Source organism: Alosa sapidissima, chromosome 12 (assembly GCF_018492685.1).
Source record: "Alosa sapidissima isolate fAloSap1 chromosome 12, fAloSap1.pri, whole genome shotgun sequence".
NCBI lineage: Eukaryota > Metazoa > Chordata > Actinopteri > Clupeiformes > Clupeidae > Alosa > Alosa sapidissima.
In genome coordinates, this window is record NC_055968.1 from 14,657,936 (window position 1) to 14,685,054 (window position 27,119).

General features: G+C 42.7%; 1 protein-coding gene across 3 annotated transcripts; it reads right to left on the reverse strand.

Moving 5' to 3' along the window:
- Window positions 1-4,258: 4,258 nt before the first annotated feature.
- On the reverse strand, window positions 4,259-27,119 carry kdr (kinase insert domain receptor (a type III receptor tyrosine kinase)). Of its 3 annotated transcripts, none has more exons than XM_042056962.1 (30): window positions 26,755-27,119; window positions 25,520-25,616; window positions 24,952-25,166; window positions 23,587-23,708; window positions 22,274-22,439; window positions 21,758-21,894; window positions 21,150-21,339; window positions 20,865-21,009; window positions 20,551-20,723; window positions 19,884-20,040; window positions 18,274-18,391; window positions 17,795-17,903; window positions 17,166-17,525; window positions 16,583-16,729; window positions 16,171-16,302; window positions 14,400-14,506; window positions 13,492-13,624; window positions 13,275-13,379; window positions 12,785-12,898; window positions 12,141-12,229; window positions 10,911-11,064; window positions 10,180-10,268; window positions 9,844-9,966; window positions 9,258-9,369; window positions 8,184-8,283; window positions 7,727-7,832; window positions 7,364-7,503; window positions 7,103-7,169; window positions 6,871-6,971; window positions 4,259-5,744 (listed from the first exon to the last, which is right to left on the reverse strand). In XM_042056962.1, the coding sequence occupies exons 1-30, from the start codon at window positions 26,816-26,818 to the stop codon at window positions 5,531-5,533; spliced, it is 4,086 nt and encodes a 1,361-aa protein (XP_041912896.1). In that variant the 5' UTR covers window positions 26,819-27,119; the 3' UTR covers window positions 4,259-5,530. The 3 variants fall into 3 exon arrangements, 2 of the variants coding, with proteins under 2 accessions (XP_041912896.1, XP_041912895.1); XM_042056961.1 differs by having other exon boundaries at window positions 22,274-22,442; XR_006021104.1 differs by lacking the exon at window positions 4,259-5,744 and adding an exon at window positions 5,947-6,484 and having other exon boundaries at window positions 6,811-6,971; window positions 22,274-22,442.

The following is a 27,119-nucleotide window of genomic DNA, read 5'->3' on the forward strand; positions in this document are numbered from 1 at the left end:
TAGCCTACATAACCTAGTCTATTTGTTACCGTTCATCGTGGCATTTGCTGAGAAACAAATAGTTCGCAACAACACATGCTGCTGAACTTGAATCAAACATTCTTTAGAACACAGCTGATCAACCGTCTGCTTTCACGTTTGAATGAAGTTCCAGTCCTTGCGTAGTGATATGAAAGACGTATCAGAAGCACAAAACCCGTTGCCATTGACAGCGGTAATTATATGTTTGCAGCGATAATTACATGAATTTATTTACCGCTAGAACTTTGGGAAATCCCATTCAAGTCAATGGAGCGTTCTACTAGCATTGTGAAGAGCCGTATAATAAGTAAGGAATAATGTATTGTCGGCCGGTAATTATCAGAAAATAAGTCCCGACAGGGAGAACAGAACCCCGACGTGCAGCGGAGGGGTTTTGCTTCGACCTGAAGGTTTTTTGATTTTCTGATAATTACCGGCGGACAATACATTATCCCGCTTATTACACGGCTACTTGCCAAAACGAGAAAAGAAACCTAACACGATGAATCTTTAAAAATGATTTTGCTACCGTTTTGTGTCTTCCGCTGACAAAATAAATAGTTCGCCACAGATAGAACTTGACAGTTTCAGGTGTTGCGTGGCAACGTCGTACTAGCTTACTTTCCCTTTCAATGAAATTCCATTGCAATAAGCGAACGGAATTCTTGCGGAGGGATATGAAAGACGTTAATCAACCCGTTGCCATTGACAGCGGTGATTATATACTTTGCCGGTGATTTATATAGATTTAACATAGGCCCGAACGTTGGGAAGGCCCATTCATGTGAATGGAACTTTCTGCAGCACTCTGAAGAGCCCATTCCCTAGCGCCATTAGGTGTCACTGCAGGACCATGTATTATTTATATTTTCGTTAGTTTAACTCTAATTGTTCCTTTTGATACACCGTAGGGTTGATGCGTGTTTAGCCTAGAACGCCATCTTTTCTTTAGTATATGCCATCAACCTTATAGGTAAGTCACGTTATTTTCATGAGTTTATAAAATATAAATTATCTTGGGTAATACGACTTAGAAAGTTTGTTTTGTTGAGCTATTGTTTATACCTAGTTATTGAAGACTTAAATGCGGAGTCATTTTGAGAAAAAGCACTTTTTATTTTTGTTATAAGAACGAGTGTAATGTGGCCACTAATACAGTGCTAAGCTATGTGTTACTGTGCTAGTTAGTGTTTTGGTATGCGTTAGCACTTGAATGTAATATGGGGATTAACATTTGAATGTACAACTGAAGTGCATTAGGATTTTTTCATACTGGTTATAAATGGAGTATATGCCATCAACCTTATAGATGCTGTTTATGAAGCCCAGTAAACTACGGTCTGCCACAATCCCGAACCCTTCTGTGTCCGTGTCTCCCTTCATACCGGATGCACCCTCACGTTCACAATAATAACACAACGCAGAGTAGCAGTGGAGGTGCTGGAAGCCGACGGCGTGCGCGGATGGAGAGCTAGAGGGCTACACTTACATTAAATAACTTTAATTCATATGGTTTACTCTATTATCCGCTACTTGTCCCTGTAGTCATAGCTAATTTTGAGCTCATCATTTTTAGTGGGGGACTGGCTGATCTGCTTTTTACTGCATACACAGGTCAAGCTTTAGTTTTCTTATCAATATTTGCATAATATTTGCAAAGTCTATGAATAGCCATTTTGGATGATACAAAAAGGCTAATAGGCTATTTTAATTACAACCCCAAAACAAAAAAAGTTGGGACATTGTGTAAAATGCAAATAAAAACAGAATGTGATAATATACAAGTCTCGTAAACAAATATTTATCAGCAAAAAGGACATAGACAATATTTCAAATGTTGAAAATGAAAATGTGGACTATTTCATGGAAAATATATGTTAATTTTGAATTTGATACCAGCAACATGTTTCAAAAAAAGTTGGGACGGGAGCATGTTTACCACTGTGCTGCTTCAACTCTTCAATAAACAAAATTCTGTAAATGTTTAGGAACTGAGGAGACCAGTTGCTAGAGTTTTGAGAGTGAAATGTTTCATTCCATTATGCACCTAATTTAACAAATCTGGACTGCAGACGTGCAGATGTGCAGAATTAATTTTGGTATTGTTTTCCTGAAATATTCAAGGTCTTCCCTGGAACATACATTGCCTGAATGGGAGTATATGTTGCTCAAAACCTGTATACATCATTCAGAATTGATTGTGCTTTGCCAAATGTGCAAGATGCCCATGCTGTAGGCACTAATGCAACACTAAAACAAGTTGGATAGGTTGTATACTTGGATAGGCCCTCTCCTCTTTAGCCTAGATGAGTCCATGATTTTCAAAAAGAATGGCAAATTTTGATTGGTCTAAACACAGGACCTTTTTCCATGTTACCTCAGTCCATTTTAGGCCCAGATAAGATGATGGTATTGTCTGTATCATGTCTCAATACAATGTTGACTGTTTTGACTGTTACAATTTTGGCTGTAGTTTTTGAATTGAGTATCAAACTGTGCACATAACCAATGGTTATCAGAGGTTTTCCTGAGCCCCAATAATGACAGGTCTGGAAACAGGTCTAGTGTTGATGCAGTGCCATCTGAGGTCCAAAAGACCACAGCCATCCAATTTGCTTTTCAGCTCTTTCCCTTGTTTGCAAAGATTTCTCTGGATTCTCTGAATGTTCTAATGATATTATGTCCTGTAGATGATGAACTGCCCAAATACTTCACAATTGCATCTTAAGAAACATTAAAATGACATTGTTTCATCATTTGTGCACACAGGTTTACACAGAGTGATAACATTTCAACATTTGATATGTTGTCTGTGTCCTTTTTGCAACTAAAAATGAGTTTAAGAAAGTTGCAGATTTTTACAATCTGTTTTTATTCACATTTTACACAACGTCCCAACTTTTTCTGTTTTGGGGTTGTAATTTAATAAGTTGCTTGAGAATAGGTTGACAACACTACAACGGCCAAGCCCAATAGCTTAATTACGCCGGTAATAATCATTGCTTAGGAGTGTATACTGATTAATGCTAGTACAAAGGGGTTTTATACAACCATGCATACTTTCAGAGTCACTCTCTTAAACCATGCTACATTCCACCCTTGTGCTATATACATGGAATAAGTAAGTAAGTATTGTAGTTATGAGTCTAGTGTTTGCAGCATCTGTGTGTGTGTGGTGTGTGTGCGTGTGGGTGTGTGTGTGTGTTTGTAACTGTGTGTGTTTGTCTAGGTGTCGTCTAGGTCAACGCCATTTCCCCATGTCCCTTTTGATTCTGTCTTTGAGACGGCGAGTGAAATTACATGTCCTGACACATCCAGCAGTGTGCAGGCTTTGATGCCACGTAGCCACCTGTAATTGTGGACAGTCCTGATTGCAGTAAACAACGTCTTAACGTGAGCTGGGACACGGCTCACAGTGGGGGCCTGGTGCCTGAAATAACAAGGGAGCAAGGCAACAAGAGGAAGCTCCCAGGCAAGAAGACTGGTGAGGAGGCAAGCAGGCGATAGTGGACAAACGCCTTTTCAGCTGCTGGAGTCCATGGAGTAGGTGTTATATAAATGTTACATTATGCTATCAGCATAACCATTGTTGTTTTTTGCCACTTCAGCTGTTGGTTATGTTTTGTGAATTGTTCTTTTGATGTGAAGACTTGAGAAGTTTGAGAAAGTTAAACAGTGATTTGGCCTCAAGGAAAAAGTTGTCATTGTCTAGGTCAAGCTGTTGTCAGCAGGACTCTATGTCTTGCCCAGGCCCCCTCCCATCCAAGACAATGTGCACCCCGCCATTGGGAGTCCCTTTGAGGGTGCACACACACTAGCACAGGCGGGCAAACATGTGAACACAGAGTCCTCTCTCTCTCTCTCTCTCTCTCTCTCTCTCTCTCTCACGCTAACCTCGTCCGCGCTATTCTCGGCTTCCATTTTGAGTTTGTGCTCGCCCAAGAAAACACCCAAGGCTGAAACCCATTGTTTTCTGAGGGTTCACACACACACACACACACACACACACACACTCTCTCTCTCTCTTTCTCTCTCTTCAGAACAACAGGCTCAGAGTTGAGTATATTGTCTGCTCAGGGTCAGCAAAGCACAGATACAGGAAGAGAGCGGTGGTCGCAATACACAGAACACACACACAAACACAGTTAGACACACACATAGTACTGTCAAAACAGACTATTACAAACTATGTTATTTGGTAAGTCATCTGTTATTCAATAACACTGACAGAAACAGCTCCATCTCAATCATCAAGTATGTTTATTTTTATAAAACTAGTTAAATTTATGACAAGATCAGTAAATAACAATAACAATAATACAATAAGCATGATAAAACAAGAATTTCTGACAAGGAAACAAATTCTCATAATAAACTGTACAATTGAAAAGCCCACAACATGACGTCATTTTGTGATCTCAGTCAGAAGAGACAAAGACTACCCATGCCTCAATCAAACACAATTGCGAGAGGAGAAAAAAATGGGAAAGAAAACATTTGCTCACTCGATTGTCTCACATTCCATTTGCTATTTCCTGTGTCACAGGAAGTGGGAGGGTCCCCCTGGCAACAGGCTCCTGGGTCATCCAGTTTCTGCACAAACACGATTACACTTCTAAGACTGCCAACCACTCACACACACAAAAAAGAAGGTGTGGCCGTTATCAAAAAATACCAAAACAAAAAAAAAGACTGAACCCACTTGAAATTCATAATCTCTTTCCCACACATCGTGTATTACATTTCTTTTCAAAACAAAGAAACAAAAGTGGTTGAGGAGACAGACTGACTTATAAACAAATGGAAGTGGCATTGGCGCGTCTAGCCAGTATCTGGGAGTTAACAAAAGCTGATGCTGTGGGCACATTTTAGGAAGGTGAAAGGTCACAGACTGGTATTTCCACCATAAGGGACGACCTGAACAGTAAGCTGGAAGTCTAGAGGGAATTGAAGCTCTCTTATTGGGGCAACAACCCTGAGGAAACATGAGTTCCAATGTGTTTGATTTGCTTTCTATACCTATAAAAACCCTGACTGTTTCTCATGGCTAATGTCAATTAAACAAGAGACTGTTGTGCGAATGGGTTGAGCAGCAGGTTGACAGGATGACCTCAATATTTTTGAGTAGCAAAAAAGGCTAAACGTGTTGGTATGATCTTAAGGTTTTCAAACTGGAGTTAGGCACTTGTATATTCAGACGATCTAATAACTTATCATATATGTGGAATAAGGAAAGACAAATAAAAGGCAGCACTTTTCCTGAAGACAATATCCACAAAGTTTTTTTTCATAGATAGATAGCTTTGTCACTCATATCAGCCTGCCTTAATGCTGGCAACAGGCAAAAGGATATTAAAGACAACTGCATAAATCACAATTACAGGCTTGGCCACTCCTTGAACTTGATCATTGGCTTGTTGATTCTGGTCTGAGGGGGTCACATTAAGGGTTTTTGGGTGTTATGGTTCTTTCCTTCGAGAGTTGTTGGTGTTGAATTGTACGCTGAATGCTAAACAGGCGGGGCGCTGTAACGCACATCTACGCTAAATTTCTCTGCAGGCTTGGGCAGTGGCCTCTTCATGGCGTCCCTCTTGAGGATCATCTCCTCGTTGGCATAGATCGGCACTTCCGCATCGTCAGAGTGGTACCCAGACTGGTACCCACTTGTCTGATTGGATGATTCAGACTCCAGTGACTCCTTACTCTTGCAACGGAGGATAGGGCTGGAAATTTACACCAACAACAATTTTCAGTCACACAGGATCTACAGTGTAAATGTCATCATGGTTCATTATGTTTATTCATTGTAATAACAATGTAACTACATTGTATCACAATGCACTTTGTTATTGCTATTATTATAAATTTGTAATTGAATGAATAGATGGTAACACTTTATTTTACAGGGTCCTTGTTCCAGTATATTCCGTAGTCCACTGAGCGTCGGGGGCCTGTTCGCCCTGTCGGGACTTATTTTCTGTTAATGACTGGCGTTCTATACATTATCCCTTAAATATCCTATACTTACTGTATGTTGTCCTTACATAATGTATTTTGTGTACCTACAGATCATTAGTACATGTCTAATAAGAAGTACTTGTTATAATACTTTGCCAAAGTGGCCTCTAGGTTAGGGTTAGGGCACTTCTTATTACACCTGTACAAGATGTGCCCTGACCATAACTTGTTTGGCCGCCTGTGCCAGTGCGTGTGCACCCTCAAAGGAGCTCCCAATGGTGGGGTGCACATTGCCTCGGATGGAAGGGGGCCTGGGCAAGACATAGAGTCCTGCTATTACTAGATGTGCCCTAACCCTAACTCTAACCTAGACGCCACTTTGGCAAAGTATTGTAACCTTCACTTCTTATTACACGTGTACTAGTGATCTGTAGGGACACAAAAATACATTATGTATGGACAACATAAGTATGTGATATTACATATTGTTACATAGGTTGTTACTCAGACGCTTTCTGCTAACTGTGCCGAGTTACAAATTCTGAATCTGCCTCGATAATTATTCTACTTTGTCTTTTATTACTTTTTTTACTACTTTTGCCTTTGTTTTTGCTTACTAATTATTCTTTATTTTTAAATGATTTTACCTTGTGTTTTATGTTTTCTTTTTATTATGATCTTTACCTTTTAACTATTCTTTGACTATATTGCCCTTCTATGCTTTTATTTGTTATTATCGTTTGGTTTTGTTTATGTAAAGCACATTGAATGACCTCTGTGTATGAAATGTGCTATATAAATAAACTTGACTTGACTTGACTTGACTTGACTTCATTATGTAGATACACTGGAACAAGGACCCTGTAAAATAAAGTGTTATGGAAATCTCACCTGAAGAGATGTGTGCGTGAGGTGCCATGCAGAGTGCTGTGGTGGCCCAGTCTTTTCATCTCTTCTGCTGATAGGCCCATTGCTCTCTCAATCTCAACATCCTGGGGGAGGAGTCAAATGCATGCATGCTCAAGTGGACGAGATTGAATTTGTTCATCCAATATTTAAAGATACAGTTTATGATATATTTGTTTAAAGTGAGTGCATTACTGATGGCTAATGCAGTGCTCACCCGAACAAGGCTGTGGCCTAGTGGAATTTCCTCAAATATGGCCTGGCCATCACCCTGAAGAGGATACCTTTGTTGAGGAAACAGCAAGATTAACAACCCAAAAGAGACACTTTTTTTATATTGATCTAAAATGTCGTGATGAAGACTGACAATATTCAACTTCACGTAAAAATCACATCAGTGCATTTGCAGCGCTTTAAAGTGACCAATGTTTCTGGATGATGAGCAAGCATAATGGTACAGTTAAAGTGTGTAACCCACCCCAGTGTTGGGGCGTTGTCGTAGTGGAGCTGTACGGCAGTGCTGTCTCTGGCCGACCTGCCGAGGGGACCTCTGGGGTGGGAAGAAGCTATGATGCCCTCTTGGTCCCCGGACATGAGTGGGATGTAGTCCTTTCCATCCTGGGCACACACAGACATGCGCACACACACACACATGCACACACACACACACACACACACACACATACACACACACACACACACACATAATAAGGTATGGTGGTGGTTGGGGGGGTAACATTAATGTTTTTAAATGAAGAAACCCCAGTGGATTTCACACTACAGTAGTCGGTAAATGTTGTGCAGTGCTAAAAGACAGGTTTGTGCTATGCTATATACACACCTGGTGTGCACTGGCCTGCAGTAGGTTGCCTAGGTGTTCCACCAACCCGTTGAACGTGGGTCTGTCTGTTGGCCGATCCAGCCAGCAGTCCAGCATGGTCTGGTATCTGAGGAGGCAGAGGACTTCATCATGAAGAGGTCTACAGGCATTACAAATACACTGTTTACATTTAGAACGCAGGCTACAAGCCCCCTCTTTCTGATTTATTTTTTATTATCAACTTTTTTATAAATGACACAGTCCATCACACTAACCCCATACACTTTTGTAAACACTGGGGTTCACTTTGTTGTGATTAAATTCCTTATATATTCTTAGTTACATTATATTACAGTTCATCTTTTATAAGAATACCTTGGTTTTTGCAAAGTCTACTAAATCACAGATTGTTTCCTACTGTATATGTCTAAATAAAGATATAGATGATGCAGTGCAAACATAGAAATGTCTTTCTCACATCTCTGGTGTGGCGTAGTCAGGTGCTCTCATCCTGGTGCCCTCCTTCAGTCTGCGGCAGAAGGACTCATCGATGGCCACCCCAGGGTAAGGGGACGCCCCTGTGTTAGAGAGAAACAGGGAGGGGGAGATGAGGGTCATCCAGAGGTCAGATCACAGTTAAGCAGGTGTGCATTATAAGGATCGGACACAGTCTTTTTTGATCTCATCCCTAACAACAGAAAAACATCCTGTTACATCAACATCCTATTATATCAGACTTTATATCAAATGCCCTCATTACAATGTACTAACTGGAGTGCATAAGTAATAATCATATGTACTTATGTGGTACTAACATTACCTCATCTACACCCTAATCCTAATCCTGGCACCAGGTAGATCTCATAATGACACTGACTTACATAACAGCTATGCGCTACTTATCAGCCAGTGTTTAGTGCACATATCTGAGGCACATGATTTGAAGAGGACTAGTTTCACATAGCTATAAATTACAGTAATTTCACATGGAGCAGCTACATTGTGTATAAACCGCAGGACAGTGTTTTAGGCAAACTAAAAAAAAAAAAAAAACATTAACCGCACCCGAGTATTAACCAGAGTTCCCAATAGCCCAATGAATCAGGATCAGATTGTGCTTTAATCATAAAGAATGAAGAAAAGAAATGCATACCCAAATATAGCCCATCCCAATGTATTAACCTCATAGGTGAAAAAACCTTGGTTAATAGCTGAGAAATTACTATAGTTCAGGATATCTTACTTATGTATTCTGGAGTACTTTTGCTCTGAAATTAGCCTACTATATTTATACTCCTTTTTAACAAACTGTTTGTGTTGCGTTACAGAGAACAGCTGTCTGCTGGAGGTCTATCATAGTACACCACAGTGCACAGGATCATTGAATGGACATTACCTTTACACAGTTGTTTACTGCCCCACCTTTACACACAGTTTATTACGTGTTTAAGTGCATTTAAAGTGCTTTAAAGATTGTGTGTGTTCTCTGATTGAGTTAGTGCCCTGTGCCCTGCCCTGTAGTTTCATATTCTTTCTTCTTAAGCCAGTTTACCCAGAGAGAAGATTTCCCACAGCAGGACTCCAAAGGACCACACATCACTCTGCGTCGTGTAGACACGGTCAAAGATGGTTTCTGGGGCCATCCACTTCAGAGGGAGACGAGCCTGAGATGGACAGACAGCCAGAGAGAGACACAGGGGTTAAAGGAAGAAAAATATGAAGTTGATGTTTGTATGTTCTGAATGCTCGAAAAGCCGTAATATATCAATATCTATTTTCTGAGTTTTAAACAGTTCGACGACCCATCCCTGAATTCCGGCACAGTGCTGACCTGAGACAAACAGACAAACAGACAGACACACAACCGTGTCCCAACTCCAACGTCCACCTGGTCTACCTCAGAGACAATCCCCTTGTGTGTAAACAACACGTTAGACAGATGAGGAAACAACTGAGCAGTGTTTACTATAGCTCCCTTTCATGTCCGCAAGCACTCACTTTTGCGTATTTTAAAAAAGGGAAGCATTTGTTACAGCCAAGATAAATAAACCCCGGCGTGGCGTCATGTGAGGTAAAGGAAGGCAGAGAGGCAGAAGTAAGGGAGAGAGGAGAGAGAGCTGATATGCGGGGCGTCTTACATCTCCCTTGCGGACGTAGTCGGGGTCTTTGTACACGTCTCTGGCCAGTCCAAAGTCACAGATCTTCACCACATTATTTTCTGAAAGCAGGATATTCCGAGCTGCCAGATCCCGATGAATGCACTGCGAATTTATTCACAAAGATGTTACAATTAAGACTTCATCTCTTCTTAAATTAATTTACGTAATTTACATAAATTCGGTTTGTAAAATTATATACAATTATATACGGTTATAAACAATCAATTTTCAACTTGTGTATGATTAGAGGTAAAGACCCAGGGCCTGATACTAGTATCATGTACAAGGTGCTAAGTATTATCCTACGCAGCTAACCTTTCGCGAGGAGAGGAACTCCATGCCCTTGGCCACCTGGAAGCTGTAACTAATGAGATCCTCCAGGGCGAGATGGTCCCAGTCAGACTCTGTGGGAACAAATGACCAGTAAGGGTGAGGAACTTCATAGACCAGATGACCAGACCAGAATATAAATATGATAATGTTGAATTCATTTCATGTTTAAATTAATACTATTATATCATTATATAACATAATAATTATGATCCATTTACAAATTCAATCCTAAAATACTGCATTATTAGGACAATACAGTAGCATGCAAAGTGACCCAGATTTCTTTTAGCAAGTGAATAAAAGTAAGTGAGAATGAAGTAAATGAGTGACGCAAAGTGAGCAGGTCAGCGAATGTATGAAGACATGGGAGCTGGTCAGTTAGCTGGTCAGTGTAAGATGGTTAGTGTGTGAAGGAAAGTCTAGATGATCGGTCATTGAGCTAGTCAATGTAAGTTGATTGGTCAGTGTGAAGGAAAGTAGAGATCATTAGTTAGTGTGTAGAGGAGGAAAGTAGAGATCATCAGTTAGTGTGTAGAGGAGGAAAGTAGAGATCATCAGTTAGTGTGTAGAGGAGGAAAGTAGAGATCATTAGTTAGTGTGTAGAGGAGGAAAGTAGAGATCATCAGTTAGTGTGTAGAGGAGGAAAGTAAGGTAGTGGATATAAGCGCGCTAAGGGAAGTGAGAGAGAGAAAAGTGGAAGTGATATTCAGTACCTTGCTCCTCCAGGCAGCTCTCTGTCCAGTCCTCACGGAAGCAGGAGGCTGTGCCCGTGCAGATGTCAAGCCGGGTGCTTGTGCCCAGGCCCAGGTCCCCCTGGCTGAAGTCGTCCTCCACCTGAGCCCGGTGCCAGGGGCTCGGACCTCGTCTCTGGAGCAAGAGAGAGAGCATGGGGGTCAGTGCCGGCCATGGAGATTTGGAGATAAGCTTTCAGCTAGCTCTGCTTCTGATACCCTTGTGTAATATCCAGTGTCAATGTTCAGTAAAAGCCAAATATTTTAGTGTACTCCGTTCAAAATGATACAACACTTTACTTAGATAGTCGGCTCACAGATACTTAAAAGATCATAGGCCCTAATTTACAGTAAATGCTGAGCAAAGTCCAAAGTCAGTCTAAGTTCTCGTACACCAACGAATGCCATGTGGTGTGAGACAGCTATTAGCTGACCCACCACTGTTTGTGATTAGGGTCTTTCTCATGGTATTCCATTTGCAAATAGATTTTGTATAATTACCAAGCAAGCTTTAGTTAGACTTTAGAGTTTGCACCCAGCATTTCAATTAGGGCTCCATCTGCTAAAGATTCAAGTCCATTAAGAAAAAATGCTATTGAATAATTACTTAACATCAACTTAACCAAATCCAACCCCTAACTTTAACCTTAACCATAAATTGTGGTTACCAGAGTGTCAACAGTTGTCTGTTGATAATCTGAGCATCTGTGGATAGTCTGTGTATGGACTATCTAAGTAAAGTGTGACCAATGAAGCTGGTAAATTGCCCTCTATATGAAAGGCTCCAACTGTTTAAGGTACAGATGATATTGATGAGTCAACAAAAAACACTCCTCGGTCACCAATTTTAAAGTTACGTGCCATACTCTCCACATGAAATCTGCTTCAAATGTCCTCTCTGCTTTATTTGTGTTTTGCTTAGTTTGTTTTTTATTTCATTAAAAGTAAAAAAAATGGTGATTAAATCCACCACTTGAAGTTAAAGACACCATCTTCAACACCATTTCGTGTTTGGCTCTCATTCAGCTCCTTATGTAAGGACCCCCATCCCTCTAATCACATCAGTCAACATCTGTGGCTGCTTGTGCAATGACCACAAACTGGAGTAACCACATCTCAGGCCTCTTTGGGGGGCATAAAATGGGCTAGTGGAGGAGGCAAAGGAGGGGTGTTTACAACTGCTCTGGTGAGAAACATTTGGGGGGAATTTACCTTGAAAGGACTGTACTCCTCACGCTTGCTCTTCAAGTAGCTGGAGAGGTTTCCGTGCTTGCAGTACTCCACTATCACCATTAAAGGACCTGAGAGACAGACAGAGAGAGAGAGAGAGAGAGAGAGAGAGAGAGAGAGAGAGAGAGATTGAAATCAGGAGATATAGAGAGAGTAAGAGAGTGTGAAAAAAACAACATGGAAGGGTAGACAGAGATAGATAGAGAGATAGAATGAAAGAGAGAGGAGGGCAAGAGAAGGGTATGGAGAGATGAGCAGCATGAGTGTTTGCAGCCTCTCTTTATCTTTGTGGCAGTAAATCTATAATTAACATTCATTTGGAAAGCTGCACTGAAAGCATGCTCTTGCATTAAAAATCAACAGCTTTATAATGTTTTGGGAACCAAATGTGCTGCGTACATTTAGGGAAACAAGTACTTTACACAACATACAGACAGGCATGATGGTAATGGGGATGGGGAAGGCAGTGGAGGGGGCTCGTGGGGCACAGTGGCATTCAAAACCACAGACTCTTAATGAGCTGTTGTACAATACATCAAACACACATACACTTCAGAAGCGAGTGTGTGTGTGTGTGTGTGTGTGTGTGTGTGTGTGTATGTGCTTCTGTGTGTATGATAACTCACCTCCTGGTTTTGTGCATGCTCCAAGCAGGTTGACTACATTGAGATGATGACCAATATGAATGAGAATCTTCAGTTCAGACATGAGGGCCTGGTACTCACTGGTAGTGGCGCCCTCTATTGGTGGGAATGGTAACAGAAAACAATCATCTTCATGATAGAAAGGCACCCACACTTCAGGCTCCCAAGAGGAGATATTGGTGATATAATGTCACTCTAAACAGCATCATATATGTCAGTGTGTGTAAGTGACAGAGTTTAGGCAAAAGTCTTAGGGGATGTGTTTCTGCAACTTTCTGCAACTGATGTAATGTAACGTGAATTAGCAGATGCTCTTATCCTCTCTTAGGTGACACTGGATTGGGGATTGGATTGGGGATCACTGCTCCACCAACGCCCGCAATCATGACATCTCAGACATGTTACTGACAATGGGGGGGCAATGTGCAAGAACCAAATTTATATGACCTTTACAAAACGTTTAAGAAAATACCTTTTAACATTTTAACTGCCACAGTTGTGCAGGTTGTGGCTTTCTCGATGCCAAACGCTGAAGCCTCCACCACCTGACCGAAGGCCCCTCGACCCAGCGGCTCTCCTGCAACACACAGGGGGAACATGATGTGCAGTGTTCTCAGGAAACTCAAGCTAAGGAAGCAATGAAAAGCGCGATACAATCTTGGCCTGGAAATTAGTTCATTCTGACGCACCTAGCTTGAGTCGGTCTCGAGGGAACTCCCACTTGCTGGCATCGTAAGTGAGCCTCTCGCAGTGCTCGTCCATTGGCATGTCATTGTCGTCCAGGATCATGGACAGGTAGCCGGTTTTCAGCTCCTCACTTGGCTGATATCCAGACAGAGAGAGAGACAGAGAGAGACAGACAGAGAGATAGAGGCAGAGAGAGAGACAGAGAGAGACAGACAGAGATAGAGGAAGAGAGAGAGACAGAGAGAGACAGACAGAGAGAGATAGAGGCAGAGAGAGAGACAGAGAGAGAGAGAGAATTGCAAATGGAGAGAAAGAGAGAGAAAGACAGAGAGCGAGAACAACAAAATGGAGAGAAACTGAGAGTGAGACAACGAGGGTGACACAAAGGGGATTGGGGGCATTGGCCTGGTTGCACACACAGGTCACCCTGGGGTTACAGTAACAGCAAGCCCCAAACCCACCCTTATCTCCCAGCAAGATCCATTCCCTGGTCCTGCATTGTGAAAAGTTAATGGGCCCGATCGCCACAACCAACCCACCAACCCACCCACACCACAGCACACTCCCAGGCCCCAGCTGCACTGGCGGACAGGACAGCGCCAGTCCGTGAGACCCAGTGGGGAGTGCTGGCCAGAGCTGGCTGGCCTACGTGACTTTACTGGAGGACCAGCAGGGCCTCTTTCCTGGAACACACAAAAGAGGATCTGCTGGCCAAGCCTTTGCCAGCCAGCTCCAATCTGTCAAAGTGCCGCCAGCAAAGTGCTGCAATCGCGTGTACGTGTGTGTGTGTGGGTGTGTGTATGTTTGTGCATGTGTGCTAATAAATGAATTTGAGCATTGAACGTATACATGTGTGCATGCTCAGAAGGGTGTCCGTGTGAGCTCATGTTGGTCTTGGGTGGCAAATTACCCGCTTCCGGCTGCGGATGACGAAGACGATGAGGATCCAGAAGAAAATGGCGATGACCACTGCTCCCATGGGCACGATCAGCTCCACGTTCATTTTCTCCTCTGCACCTGCATGGGTCATGATCAATAACATATTATAAATGTAAGAATAAATTCTCTGAGTTGGTCAGTGAAAGAACTTTGTTGGTCTTGCATTGGCAGTTTCACGCGGGTCATCATTGCCCTTGGACTTTTTCAGCCGGTTGGAAATTGGACTAATTTTAACATGATTATTATTATTTTATTTATTTATTTTCAATTTGCTGTGTTGTCTGTCTTGTATGTCTTAGTGTCACGGGAACGCTGGCGACTACGCCGCTCCGTCCGGCATCTTTTGTGTTTGTTATTTTTTAAATGTGGTGTCAACGCTGGCGACTACGCCGCTCCGTCTGGCATTTTTTGTCTTATTGTCTTTTGTTTTTTGTCAATGTATGTGGAGCGCTTTGGGTTGTACTTTGTGCATGTTAAATGCGCTATACTAAATAAAACTGACTTGACTTGACTTGACATTCAGCAAATGGGACATTCCTTCTGTGGTGCACAGAACATGCATTATAGAAACTATTTTAAGATGAAAAGCTCAATATCAGTGTCAGTTTGTGGCACAAAAATCACAGGTTGAAATCTAGTTCAAATTTAAATTTACTGTTTTAAATGCTACAATATTTCCACCTGCCTGGATCTTGTCATACTGTCAACCTAACATTTCTGAGACTAAACATGTGCATATGGGAACAGGAAAAGCTGCCACCCCCCCCATTCTCTCTTTCCACACTATCTCTTTAGCATAGCGGAAAGCGTGAGAATGGGGGCTCCTTGTTACAGTCCCTGTCCCCCCTCATTAGCAAGCCTCAGTGGCGTCTGTGTGACGCCCCTGCCGAGGAACAGTGGCAGGCGACAAGTCACGTACACTCCGCTAACAGCTAGCTAGCTTTGTTTGTCTGTCTGTCTCTGTGTTGTTATGATCTCTCTCTCTCTCTCTCTCTCTCTCTCTCTCTCTTTATCTTCCTCTATCCACTCTCACATTATCTCTCTCTCTCTCTCTCTGTCTCATTCTCTCTATTCTTTCTTGACTACTTTGTCTTTATCTTGTTCTTCTGATTTTTCACCCTCTGTGTATGTGTAACTCTGGCTAGGTGTAATGGACGTCTCTGGAAAGAATGTGAGACACCGTGGGGAAGGAGAGGCCAGCAGGGTGGAGGGGAGGTGGGGGGGGGGGGGGGGGGGGGGTAAGGAGGAGGAGGTGGGGTCCCTTCTCCCCTTTGTGTTCTGGGACTCTTTGCTCTGCTTTCTTTTTAGCCACATCCAAAGGATGTACACCAGAAGGGTCAGCTTCCTGCCTGACGGAACAGAGGCTATTTTTAACATAACAGAGTTTCATTAAGACAAATAAGCTGGATCTAAACAAACACGTGGGATAGTCAGCGTAGAAAGAATTCAGTGTGGAATCTATACTACTTTATAACATTACATTGAACATCCTCACCCCATCCTCATCCCAGTCAGGGTTATGATGGCTTACGGTAGGTAACTTTTTCAGTTGAAACACAATAATGTCAGCTGTAGTAGTACTCACTGAACACTTTTTCAATCAACCCATTTGAAGAATGGGTAATGGCGTGCTCACATCACTGGTATGAGTACAGTATAAATGAGCTGCATTAGCAGTCAGAAGATTATGGCTGTTTATTCCCCTGTCTGTGATGTCATTTCCTGTTGTTGTGAGGGCTCACCTTCTACGGTGAGGGTGGCCTGGTCTGTGTCACAGCCTTGGCTGTTGCAGGCAGTGCAGACGTACAGACCACTGTCGTCTTTCTTGACCCGCAGGATGGTCAACGTGCTGTTCGATCGCTTCAGAAACACACCTGAGAAAACAAATTACTGTGAACTCAGTGACCAAAACATCACAAAACTTCGGAAATCTGATGCAAGCAAGGGTAGATGGTAGACCACATTATTCAGTATCATTATCATGTTGTTATACTGTTCTCATTCTATCACACAAAGTAAAACTAAAGATAAAAGATGAGTTGTCGTTATTACAAGTCATTGTGCAGTAGTGCAAATGAATGCAGCTCAGATAATGATAAAAAAAATGGTATTATCAAAACAATACACCACACGAAGAAAGAAAAAGCTGCTCACCAGCTCCCTCTCCCACAGTCTGGTTGTCCTTTGTCCAGATGATGGTGGGTGTTGGAGTTCCGGTGACGTCACAGGTCATCATGGCCGAGTCACTCACATTCACTGTTTGGTCAGCGAGGACGCTGGTGATTTTGGCTGGCTCCAGAGCTAGATACACAAACAGAGGGGGGGTCACCAACACAATCCCATCTTGGAGCACGGCTGATTTGGTAAGTTCAAACAAATGTCACAGTTGTTGTGACTGGCACAGAGAATAACGTTACTGCAGAAGGAGGTACAACATGCTCCACCGAGATCTTATCTAGATGAGTTTGCTATGGCAATTTTCAACTCAATTCAATTCCGTTTCCGTTTTTTGACGACCTTACACATTAAAATGAGCACTGTCTCAAAGCACTTCCCGAAAGTCTACTCCAAAACCCCTGATGATTATATTCCAGCTTCATTTTGTTTGTTTGTTTGAGGGTTAAGGCTTGAGGACTACTACTTCATATCTCAGTAAAGGCAGAGCCACCTGCCTGAGGCTGACCCAGGCATAAAAGCTGATAGTGAGTTAAGGAGACGTTACAGTGATATCCCTCACCCCTGAGAGATAGGTAGTGCAGCAGGCAGGTCTTCTCAGAGGGAGAGGAGAGGCTCTCCACCTGGCAGGCGTAGAGGCCCTCGTCCTGCTGTGAGGCGTTGTTCAGCAGCAGCTCCAGGGTGATGTTGCTGCCCTGGACCCTGAGCGGTGCGGCCTGGGGCAGCAGCTGGAGGGGCTGGGGCAGCGTGCGGCAGGGCTGGGCGGCAGGGAAGGCCTGCGCCTCCCCCGGGCTGCTTGACACGTTCAGCACGCGGTACCAGGTCAGGTTGCCGTAGAGCAGATGGTCAGCTTTGCAATGCAGGGCCACGTTGTCCTGCTCGATGGGCTCGGACGAGGAGTTCAGACTGAGCTCCAGGCCCCCTGTCAGCATGGGAACATGACAGAGGCACACACACACACACACACACACACACACACACACACACACACACACGCACACGCACGCACACACACACACACACACACACACACACATGTGATGACCTTATGACCTTAAGTGCTAAACAGGAATAATTATTTAAAGACCATTATTTCAGGATTTTGTTTGCAAAATATGAATGCTCCTCAGCTCTGATCTGACCGGTCATGTGCTGTATCAGCTGTAGCATGAGAATGAGTCCCAGACTTACGTGTGACCTGGAAGACAATTATGTAGTCGTCCACACCAGCTTTGTTGGTGGCAATACACCTGTAGAGAGCATGGTCCTCAGCCCTCTGAATCTTCAGTGTGCTCACCGTCTACACACACACACACACACACACACACACACACATACATACACACACAAATGCACAGGAAAAGTTTTCTATGTTACTACTAGAGAATCAGGTGTAGCCAACTGTACAGACACAAAAAATGGATTCCTCCACACAGAAACCAATAGTACTATGAGAGTCTCAAAGGGTATGCTAAAGATTTTGATCAAAGGCTAGAGGTGTCTGTCTCTGTCTTTCTGTCTGTCTGTCTGTCTATCTTTGGTTAAAAATGTGTCAGCCAAATGTAATGTAATATTTATCTATCTATCTAGCTCTAAGTATGGTGAGTTTGATTGATATGCTCAAAGGCATGTGAGTGCGTTGTGTGAGGGATCAGAGGGCGTAACGGTACCTTGAGCATGGCATCAGTGATGGTACTGGGGCTGCTGACGCGATTGAGGGCCGTGCCGTTACCAACGTCCCTCCACTGGGTACACTCACTCAGTCGGTTCACAGGCCTCACCCCTCGCCTGCAGCACACACACACACACACACACACACACACACACACACACACACACACACACACAGCAGAGCAATTTATACACATATGCACAGATTCAGAAATGTATGGCTTTGGTCTGTTTTGTGTGGGCTTGGGTGAAGCCATTAAAGAAATTCCTTCTCAGATGAAAATAAACTGATTCAGGGCTATTTCGAGGAATGTAAATACTATTGGACCTGGGAACACAATGACCACATGCGCAAATCAGCTCACCAATTTGTCAGCACATGCTTTAAAACACAAGCACACGGAATTAGGCTGTGTATAATTTATAAATACACAGAAACACAGTTTTTAGAACAGGCTTTTTTATCCCCCTTTTCATTCGGGGCGATGCTATTTCAGTGGTGATTACACAACTTATTTACAGACTGCCAGACGAGCCCAGGAACATCAACAAACTCAAGCACACAAGGATCAGCCATGACGGCACAAAGCCAGATATAAACACAGTAAGCTAAAGGAGAACGTAAGAGATGCTGAGATAAGGTGCAAGGAGGGGAGAGAGAGAGTGAGAGAGAAGGAGAGCATTGACAGAAGTGTGAAAGGCCGTATTGAAGGAAAAGGTCGTTTGTAAAAGTCCACTTTTGGAACAACAGGAAGCTGTGATGAGGGGGACAGGAAGTAGGCCGTGGTGCGGTCTTAAGATAAGGTCCCGTCTCATGAGTCATCGGCAAATCTCAACTCGTGCCCAAGTAGCCCATCGCCAGAAATCGTATCTCAACTCACGTTTAATGCAACGTCACTATTTTATTGCCGTGATTCTACTCATATACAACCCTAAGTTACGAAATGTCTGAAATGTTAACTGGTCATCTTCTCAACCTCTTCCTTTGAGAGGTGTTTTCGTCAAGTGAGAGAACTGACTGTCTTCTTGGTTGTTTGAGTGCTAGTCATGAGTACATTATACGGATCAACTACTGTATACTGAGCTTGTTTGGTAAAACCTGCGTGCCAAAACAGTAAGCATATAACAACTGCAACACAAACACACACACACACACACACACACACACACACACACACACACACACACACTCAATCATTCAGCACCCTGTTTTGCAGTGTTTTGAATTCTTGGCCAGAGCTCATTGTGTTTGACCTCAATCACATCCTCCTGTCTCTCACTGGTCAAAGGTCACTTGCATTGTCCCTATCAGTGGTCCTCCTCCTCACGCACACATGTTTTCAACCCCAGCCACCTGTGCATCTGAGCATCCACAAAAACAAAACCAATCTCCATATGATATCCACTGCAGTCAACACATTGCCACAAACATAGCGTGCATGAAAACACAAACAGCAGCATGACTGACGAACATGAGAATATAAACAAACAAAACAAACACAGAAATGATCACAAATAACCACATGCAAGCGCAGAGAGAACATTGCATATAAGTAAGATGTCTTAGCTTTGAGGAATGGCTTGTGCAAAGCCATGTGACTTCACTTACTGGAAGAGGATTGGACAGTCTTCCTTGGGCATCCACTGCCACTGGACTTCGACTGGAGCTAGCCCCCCACGGGACGTGCACCTAAGGTAGGGGCTACTGCCGTACATGTGAGCATTTAAATGCTCGCCAACCTGTTTCTCAAAGATCTGAGGTGGAACTGCACATACAAACACACACACACACACACACACACACACACACACAAACTATTAGACATACAAATTGTACTTTCCGTAGAAAATACAGAGGAGACAGTAGAGAGAAGAAAAGAGAAGAGAAGAGAAGACAAGAAGGATATGAGAGGAGAGAGAAGTGATGTGAGAAGAGAGAAAAGAGAAGAGAAGAAGAGATGTTAAAGGAGAACTCTGGCGATTTTTCACACAGATCTCTGTCATCTTTAAAATCATGCCCCCAGAGTGTAGCACTGTAGCTGACTGGCTGTTCTAGCTGTTGGCTGCAGCAACTCGAACTAGGTAACACCGATTCTTTTTTTCTTTTTTTTTTTCATACCGTCAATACTCTGTGACTTCGAGAAAAACAGAGATCTATGTGAAAAGGTTTTGCTTTAAGAGGAGAAGAGAATCAGAATATGAGAAGAGAGAAGTGATTTGAGAGGAGAGAAGAATAGAAGGGATATCTAGACGAGAAAGAGAGCAATGTTGTGTACCATTGACCAGCAGTCTGAAGGTATGCTTGCGCTCCTCTTTGGTCATGCGGTTGGTCAGGACCGCTGTGTAATTCCCAGCGTCCTCCTCCACCACGTCCAGGATGGTGAGGCCGTCTCGCCCGGGCCTGATCCTGTAGTTGTCCTCTTTTCTGATTAGCTGGTCATTTTTAAACCTACACAGAAAACACAAGGCTTTTACATGCGAAAACACTCAGCTTATAGAAAATGCATACACACACAATACACAAACACACACACACACACACACACATGCGCAAACACACACACACACACACACACACACACACACACACCATTTAACTGAGGGTTCTGCTGGGTAGGCAGTGTACTTCAGAGGGATCTTGGCTGAGCCATCTTCAGGGATCTTGGCTGAGGGATCTTTGGCATAGACCTCCAGAGTGTCAATCAACGGCTCTCTCAGCTCTATAAAGGGTTTTTCTAAAAAGGGAAATGCACATTGATATAACACCATTAGTAATGTTTTGTGTGAATGTTACATATGATAACATTCATATGATACATATATATTGAATGTCAAATAACAGAGTGACATGAATGCATTCTACTAGTTGAGTTACCATAGACTGTTACAGTAACACTCGAAGTCTTGGTCATTCCTCCACTAGAAGCTGTGCAGACATATTTTCCAGCATCGTCCATGGTTATGTTTTCTATGGTGAACGTGTTGGACAGCTCCAGAGAGTTCCACAGTTTCTTCTTATGAGACTGGAGCTTGGCACGGGACAGTGAGCTGTTCATGGAGTGCACCTGACAAAGGGTGACAGAAAAGGTTTACAACTCTTTGTGTGTATGTGTGTGTGTGTGTGTGTGTGTGTGTGTGTGTGTGTGTGTGTGTGTGTGTGTGTGTGTGTGTGTGAGAGAGAGAGTATAGGCAAGAAAAAGAATTATACATCAAGTTATCATCATTGAGTCATCAAGTATTTCAATAAAATAACCTTATGCTTCGAATTATTACAATTTCCCACTTAAATAAAATAAATCTGTGAATATCTCTACTTGTAATGTAACATAACATTGCAAACACTGCTTATCTCATGTAAACTAAACTCCTGGGTAGTAGCCATGTGGAGAAAATGGGAGTGTGGGTGTGTAGGGTGTCACTGGGTGGGTCAAAGGCACACTGGCATGGCATGGCTTGGCCCCCCATAGGCTGCCTGGAACTGACCTGTCCCTGTGGAAACTTCCATGTGTAGCCCAGCACCACGTTGAGCTCAGTGTGAGCTGTGCAGTTAAGCACCAGCCTCTCCCCTACAGACAGTCTCTCCTGCACAGGGGTCACTGCGAGGCTGTGGATCTTGTATCCTGCGGAAAAGGGAGGGAACAGTTAGCCAGCCAGGCAAGCAAGCCGGGAAAGGGGGGAGAAGGGCGGGTGGGTGGAGGAGTTAAGGGGGATGGGGGGTGGAGGTATTGTTCTCCTGAAATCATAGTCATCAGACAAACTACATATGGCACAAAGGCACTCATGTCTGTATGAGCTCAACCAACCACACTAGGCTACCAGACATTCCTCACAAAATGACTCAGATAACAGAATGCCTTTGACAAAAAATATTCAATGACCAATGTCACATAACACAGATCAGTCTCACACCATGATGACCATTTTTGATAACTTGATTGATGACTACACTTCTCCAAATCAACCATCATCTAACCGAATAAAAGTGAACCATCCTCTCACCTACAACCGCAATGAGATAATAGGAGGAGGAGAAGGTCTCGTTATGAATGTGGGTTTGACAGTAGACCAGGCCAGCAAAGCTGATCAAGTGGCTGGGCAGCACAAAACCTCTCTTGCTGTCCCAGTACTTTATCTTCCCATCTGGCGTGAGTTCTTTTAAAGGGTACTTCTGAAAGAAAACAACACAAAGTCTTTGAAATAACATTTACCACATAACCATATTCACTTAACCTTTTAAATTCCCACTCTGGATGTATGTCCAAAGCATTACTGAGCCTGACACACTCCTAAGTATTACTCTTCCATTAATAGTTAATGAATTATTTCTTATTTAGGTAATCAAACATTAAAAAAGTGATGATGACATCAAGAATTCCGTGCGCATGTAAACTCAGCTGATAGAATGTTTAAACCATTATCAGAAATTATCTTCTGTAACAAAGGTTCTTGGCAAGAGAACATGTTCGACCACGATGCTTTTTTATTTTTCTCTGTCATCACAAACAGGCCTCCATGCAATAAACAATTGCTGGTGGGTGATGAAAGGCTTTCGCAGTTCAAAGAGGCTGAGGGCATTTGACTCAGAGAATGTTTATTTTATTTATGAATCTTTCATCCTACTCTTGAGAGGGAAAAATGGATTCTAATCCTGAGACATTCTGTTTGAGTGAGGTGGGGAGTTGGATGTGAGGGAGTAAGGTGGTGGCAATAGGGAGCTAAAACAGAACTTGACATTTTTCCAGTTGAAACAGTGTGTATTATTGCATGGTACAAAAGAACCTCACAATGACCACAGTAATAATTCACAATATCTACTTGTTGTTAAATGGGGGGGGGGCAGTACAAAAGCTCATAGTTATGATAGTGATGTCTTAATGTTTGTTGCCTTTCACTCTTCCTTATCCAAAACATCTGTCTATCAAAAGGATGAAACCACTGGCCATTCATATTTGATCCTTTAATTGCACACCACTGTGGCTAACCCAAAATAGGCTCTTTTGCTATGATTCACAAAGATGGCAAAAAATGGCAAAATCAGAGCAAATTACTGCATATTGAAGTGGTTTGTGACAGCGATGCTAAGATGAAACAATTTAGACTGAAACATTATATTCTCAAGGCTTGAGTCATCATCAACTGACCAGACGAACATTATTTAAATATAATAATTTCACAACATGCATTTACACAGAACCTATGAATAACTGTCTAAGAATATGAGAATTTGGAATCCAGTCTGCACCAACCGGAGCTGCACCACCATCAAAACTACACAGGGGTCACACATCTGCAGTGGGGTTCCAGTAACTCACCATGAAGAGAGTGACGTTGATGTCTTCCACAGAACCGAGACAGGGGATGACCACCTGTTCCCCCTCCCTGATAAACACCACATCGTAAGGACGGGGGGAGCGCACAAATGGGGACCTGTAGTCTAGAAACAGAAGCAGGAGCGGGTACACAAGTCAGAAGAACCATGTAAACAGGAACATCTGGTGTCAGTTCCCAATACTCCCCACCACACTCAGTGTTAATCAGGAAGGCATGCTGGGAGATCAGCGCTTCATAAGAAGAAAACCCCAATACTAAATCAATGGTCTGCCTAAGGCCTACATGAGTCACCTTTGGACTTGAAGACTACAGCAGTAACATTCAGGAATAGCATGACAGCGTATGAGCATGAGTAAGAAATAGACTCCAAACAGAGACATCTTGGGAAATTCCACGCAAAACTGTCACGTCCATAACGCCAACTAAATACCATGGCATTGTTCTGGCGTTATGGATGTGACAGTTTTGCGTGGAATTGTCCTCTTGTGTTCCAGTTAAAAACATCTATCTCTATCACTATCTCTCTAAATACCTATACATCTATTAGAAGCAGGCAAGAGTATCCAGATTATTTCAAATGTTTCCTAATTGTCAAACAGTGTGGTGCTAATACAAGTAAAAAAGATGTTCTGTTCTGTTGTGCAAATAAAGGACATAATTTATATACACAGCAGGTATTGAATTTAAAATTATTATAAGATGGCATCAAAAGCATTAAAAAGATGAAGCATTTGTCAAAATAATTGTGACCCCAGTACAAACAATCACTGAAAATTATACAAATCCATACGTATCATATTGCATCATCATTATTATGACCCTCACATTATTTTCAGATAGACTGTATGTGTGCCCAGGTAGGACACAAACTTCGGACCCTGATGTTGAGGAGTGAAAGACTGAAATGATAATCCACCATACGTGTGCCTTGGTGTTTGACCCGAGGCCTTCCCTTTGCCCATTCGGCTAATGAGACATGCAGTTGAGACACTGCACTAAGTTAGATCACTAAATGATCAGGTTAGCCGCCTTTGAAGTAGTCGACTTAATGCTCAAATAATGAGGAGCTTACTGCCCAGAGCGAAGTACAGCTACACACCCCTCTCCTCCTCAAACTCAGTTTATATGTCCACTCTGTGTTTTGGGGAAGATCCTCTTTTATCAGGGGACAGCAGTATCATAATACAACTCAAGAAAGTGTCAGTTTTTTCTACCTGTTGTGTCTTAATGGTGCGAAATAAAACATCAAACAGACATCTTTCTCCTTCAGCTTTTCCTCTGACTGACCCGTCAGAGAGAATGTTTGGAGTTGCTGGGTAATTTGAATTGGGGGCAGGGATGCTCACCTTGGACAAACACATATACGGAGGCAGATGTCTTTCCATCCTCCTTCGGCTGGTTCTTGAAGGAGCATCGGTAAAGCCCCGTCTCATTGGCTGTCGCCGCGGTGAGGACCAGAGTGCTGCAGAAGAGACCAGCTCCACTGCAGTCCTTGAAGGACAAGCGGCCATCTACGTGACTCTGGTTGAAAGGTATGACCCACTCAAGGAGCTGCTTACTTCTACATGTGACCACAAAGCAGGTGAGAGAGAGAGAGACAGACAGAGAGAGAGAGAAGTTCATTTGAGAAAAGTCTTCTACACATTTACTCTATTCATACCGAAAAGATCTCCTCTTTCAATAGTAACAACAGAGAGTGGATTGTGAATACTTTGGCAATACAGTGGCTTGACCAATACAACTAAACGAATTAAACTGAAACATGTAGCATGTAACATGCAGCCTGAAATTGTAATATACGACAGAAGGGGACCTGGACTTTGTCACATTAGCATAATGACACACAGAGTGTACTGTGTAGGTGACGACTGAGGTTATGGGTAAAAGAATGCAATAAGATAATGGTCATCCTACCTGCAGGTAATCTCCAGGGTGTCAGAAGCATTGATTTTGTGGACACTCTCCTGTAGGCTGAGTACAGGTGGCTCAGATGTAAATCTGAGCTCTAACGCTGAAAGTACAGAAAGCACATTCCTTTTTATATAGTATGGCAAATACTATGCTTTCCTACGACTGCTTTCGAAAGTTCATTAAAGGCTTTGATTCTCCTTGCTGTCCTTTCCTTTGCAATATAATGAATCCGATATAAAACAAATGATATTCTGAAGAACAGTATAAGAAAGTGGCAGCTTGAAACAGTGAAATATCTTCCCTTTTTTGACATGTGTTGTCAGACTAGACAGGTACATGGGATTGTACCTGTCTGTATCTTCAGTGAGCATGGGAGAATGGACTACACAAATCAGCATGGTCTGGTTATATAAACCACCTTGTCCATGTTTAACAAGAGATGAGGAAATAAGTCCAACTGTGAGTAACATACAGTATAACCAAGTTATAGCATGTCACACAGGGGCAAACATCCCAAATGCTTCTATGCAGAGAGCCTCTCAGTGGATCTCGGGGCTATTTTTCCACTGCCGCAGCAGCAGCCGTCCACCGCTGCTGTGTCAAAACAGGAAGCGAGGGGCAGATGGGCCAGGGCTGGGCTCCGCGGCCCTGTTCTCCACCACGCTCAAAGCCCTGAGGTGGGGTTCCTGTTCAAGAGGAACAGGGCAGGGGACATGGGCCTCCAACATCACCACACCATAAACACATGTAGGCGCCAACATTTTAGTTTTATGAGTTGGGGAATTCATTTAGACACGGAGAGATTATTTTTAAAGTGATGTGTAGTTCATTCTGCTGACCAAAATAATTAATTGAAGTAGGCCTATCCGCAGGGAATATTTAATACCACAAAGATTGATTCAGTCTCTGAGTAAATCATATGTCAGGGCATTACAGCATAAAAAAGAAAACAGACACAAAATCTGTTTTTAAAATACTGGCCCTTACATTCATTTAACATAGCATAGATGCCTTTTTGAGATAAAAGAAAACTTTTCTCTGAAAGTTTCTAAAAATATGAATTTCTTCTGTTAGGGAATGTCATGTTTCATCACTTCTTAGAATAGCCTATACCGAACAAATCAATTTTCAAGAAGGGTAGAAACAAAGATAGGCTACTGAATTTCACATCATTAATCTTAATAATGGCTTGTGTTAGGCTATTACGCGTATTTAAATGTTTTGAAAAGTAAACTTACCAGTCACCCGACTGATTCCAAGGACAGTGTATACCAAATAAACAACAGAAAATGCCTTCGCCATCGTCTGACAGAAACGATGGTCAGTCCCCGCATGAACATGTATTTGGAAACTTCTTCAGGAAAGGTGGTATTCACGCGCGCATCACCATACTATGTGAAACCGCTAATGATATTTGTGGCTGTAGTTTTTTTTATTTCCAGGCAGGCAAAATACTCCAAGGCGATGTTTTTTAAAAAGTACTGATTCGGTATAGATCAGGTGCTATGATGAAAACTTCAGCCGCGGTTTCAAATGAAGTCAGATGGGGAGCTGTTGAAGTGGTAGACTGGCGCGCGGTTCAGGGGAAAACGGCTTGAGCGAC

Excerpts from the sequence above, each read along its gene's own strand:
- kdr (XM_042056961.1), bottom strand. The coding sequence starts at position 26,818 with ATGGCGAAGGCATTTTCTGTTGTTTATTTGGTATACACTGTCCTTGGA. Across the intron at positions 17,526-17,794 it reads AATTGTCTTCCAGGTCACAC|GGGGCCTGGAGCTCAGTCTG; the intron begins GTAAGTCTGGGA and ends CCATGCTGACAG. Across the intron at positions 6,972-7,102 it reads TAGGCCACAGCCTTGTTCGG|GATGTTGAGATTGAGAGAGC; the intron begins GTGAGCACTGCA and ends CTCCTCCCCCAG.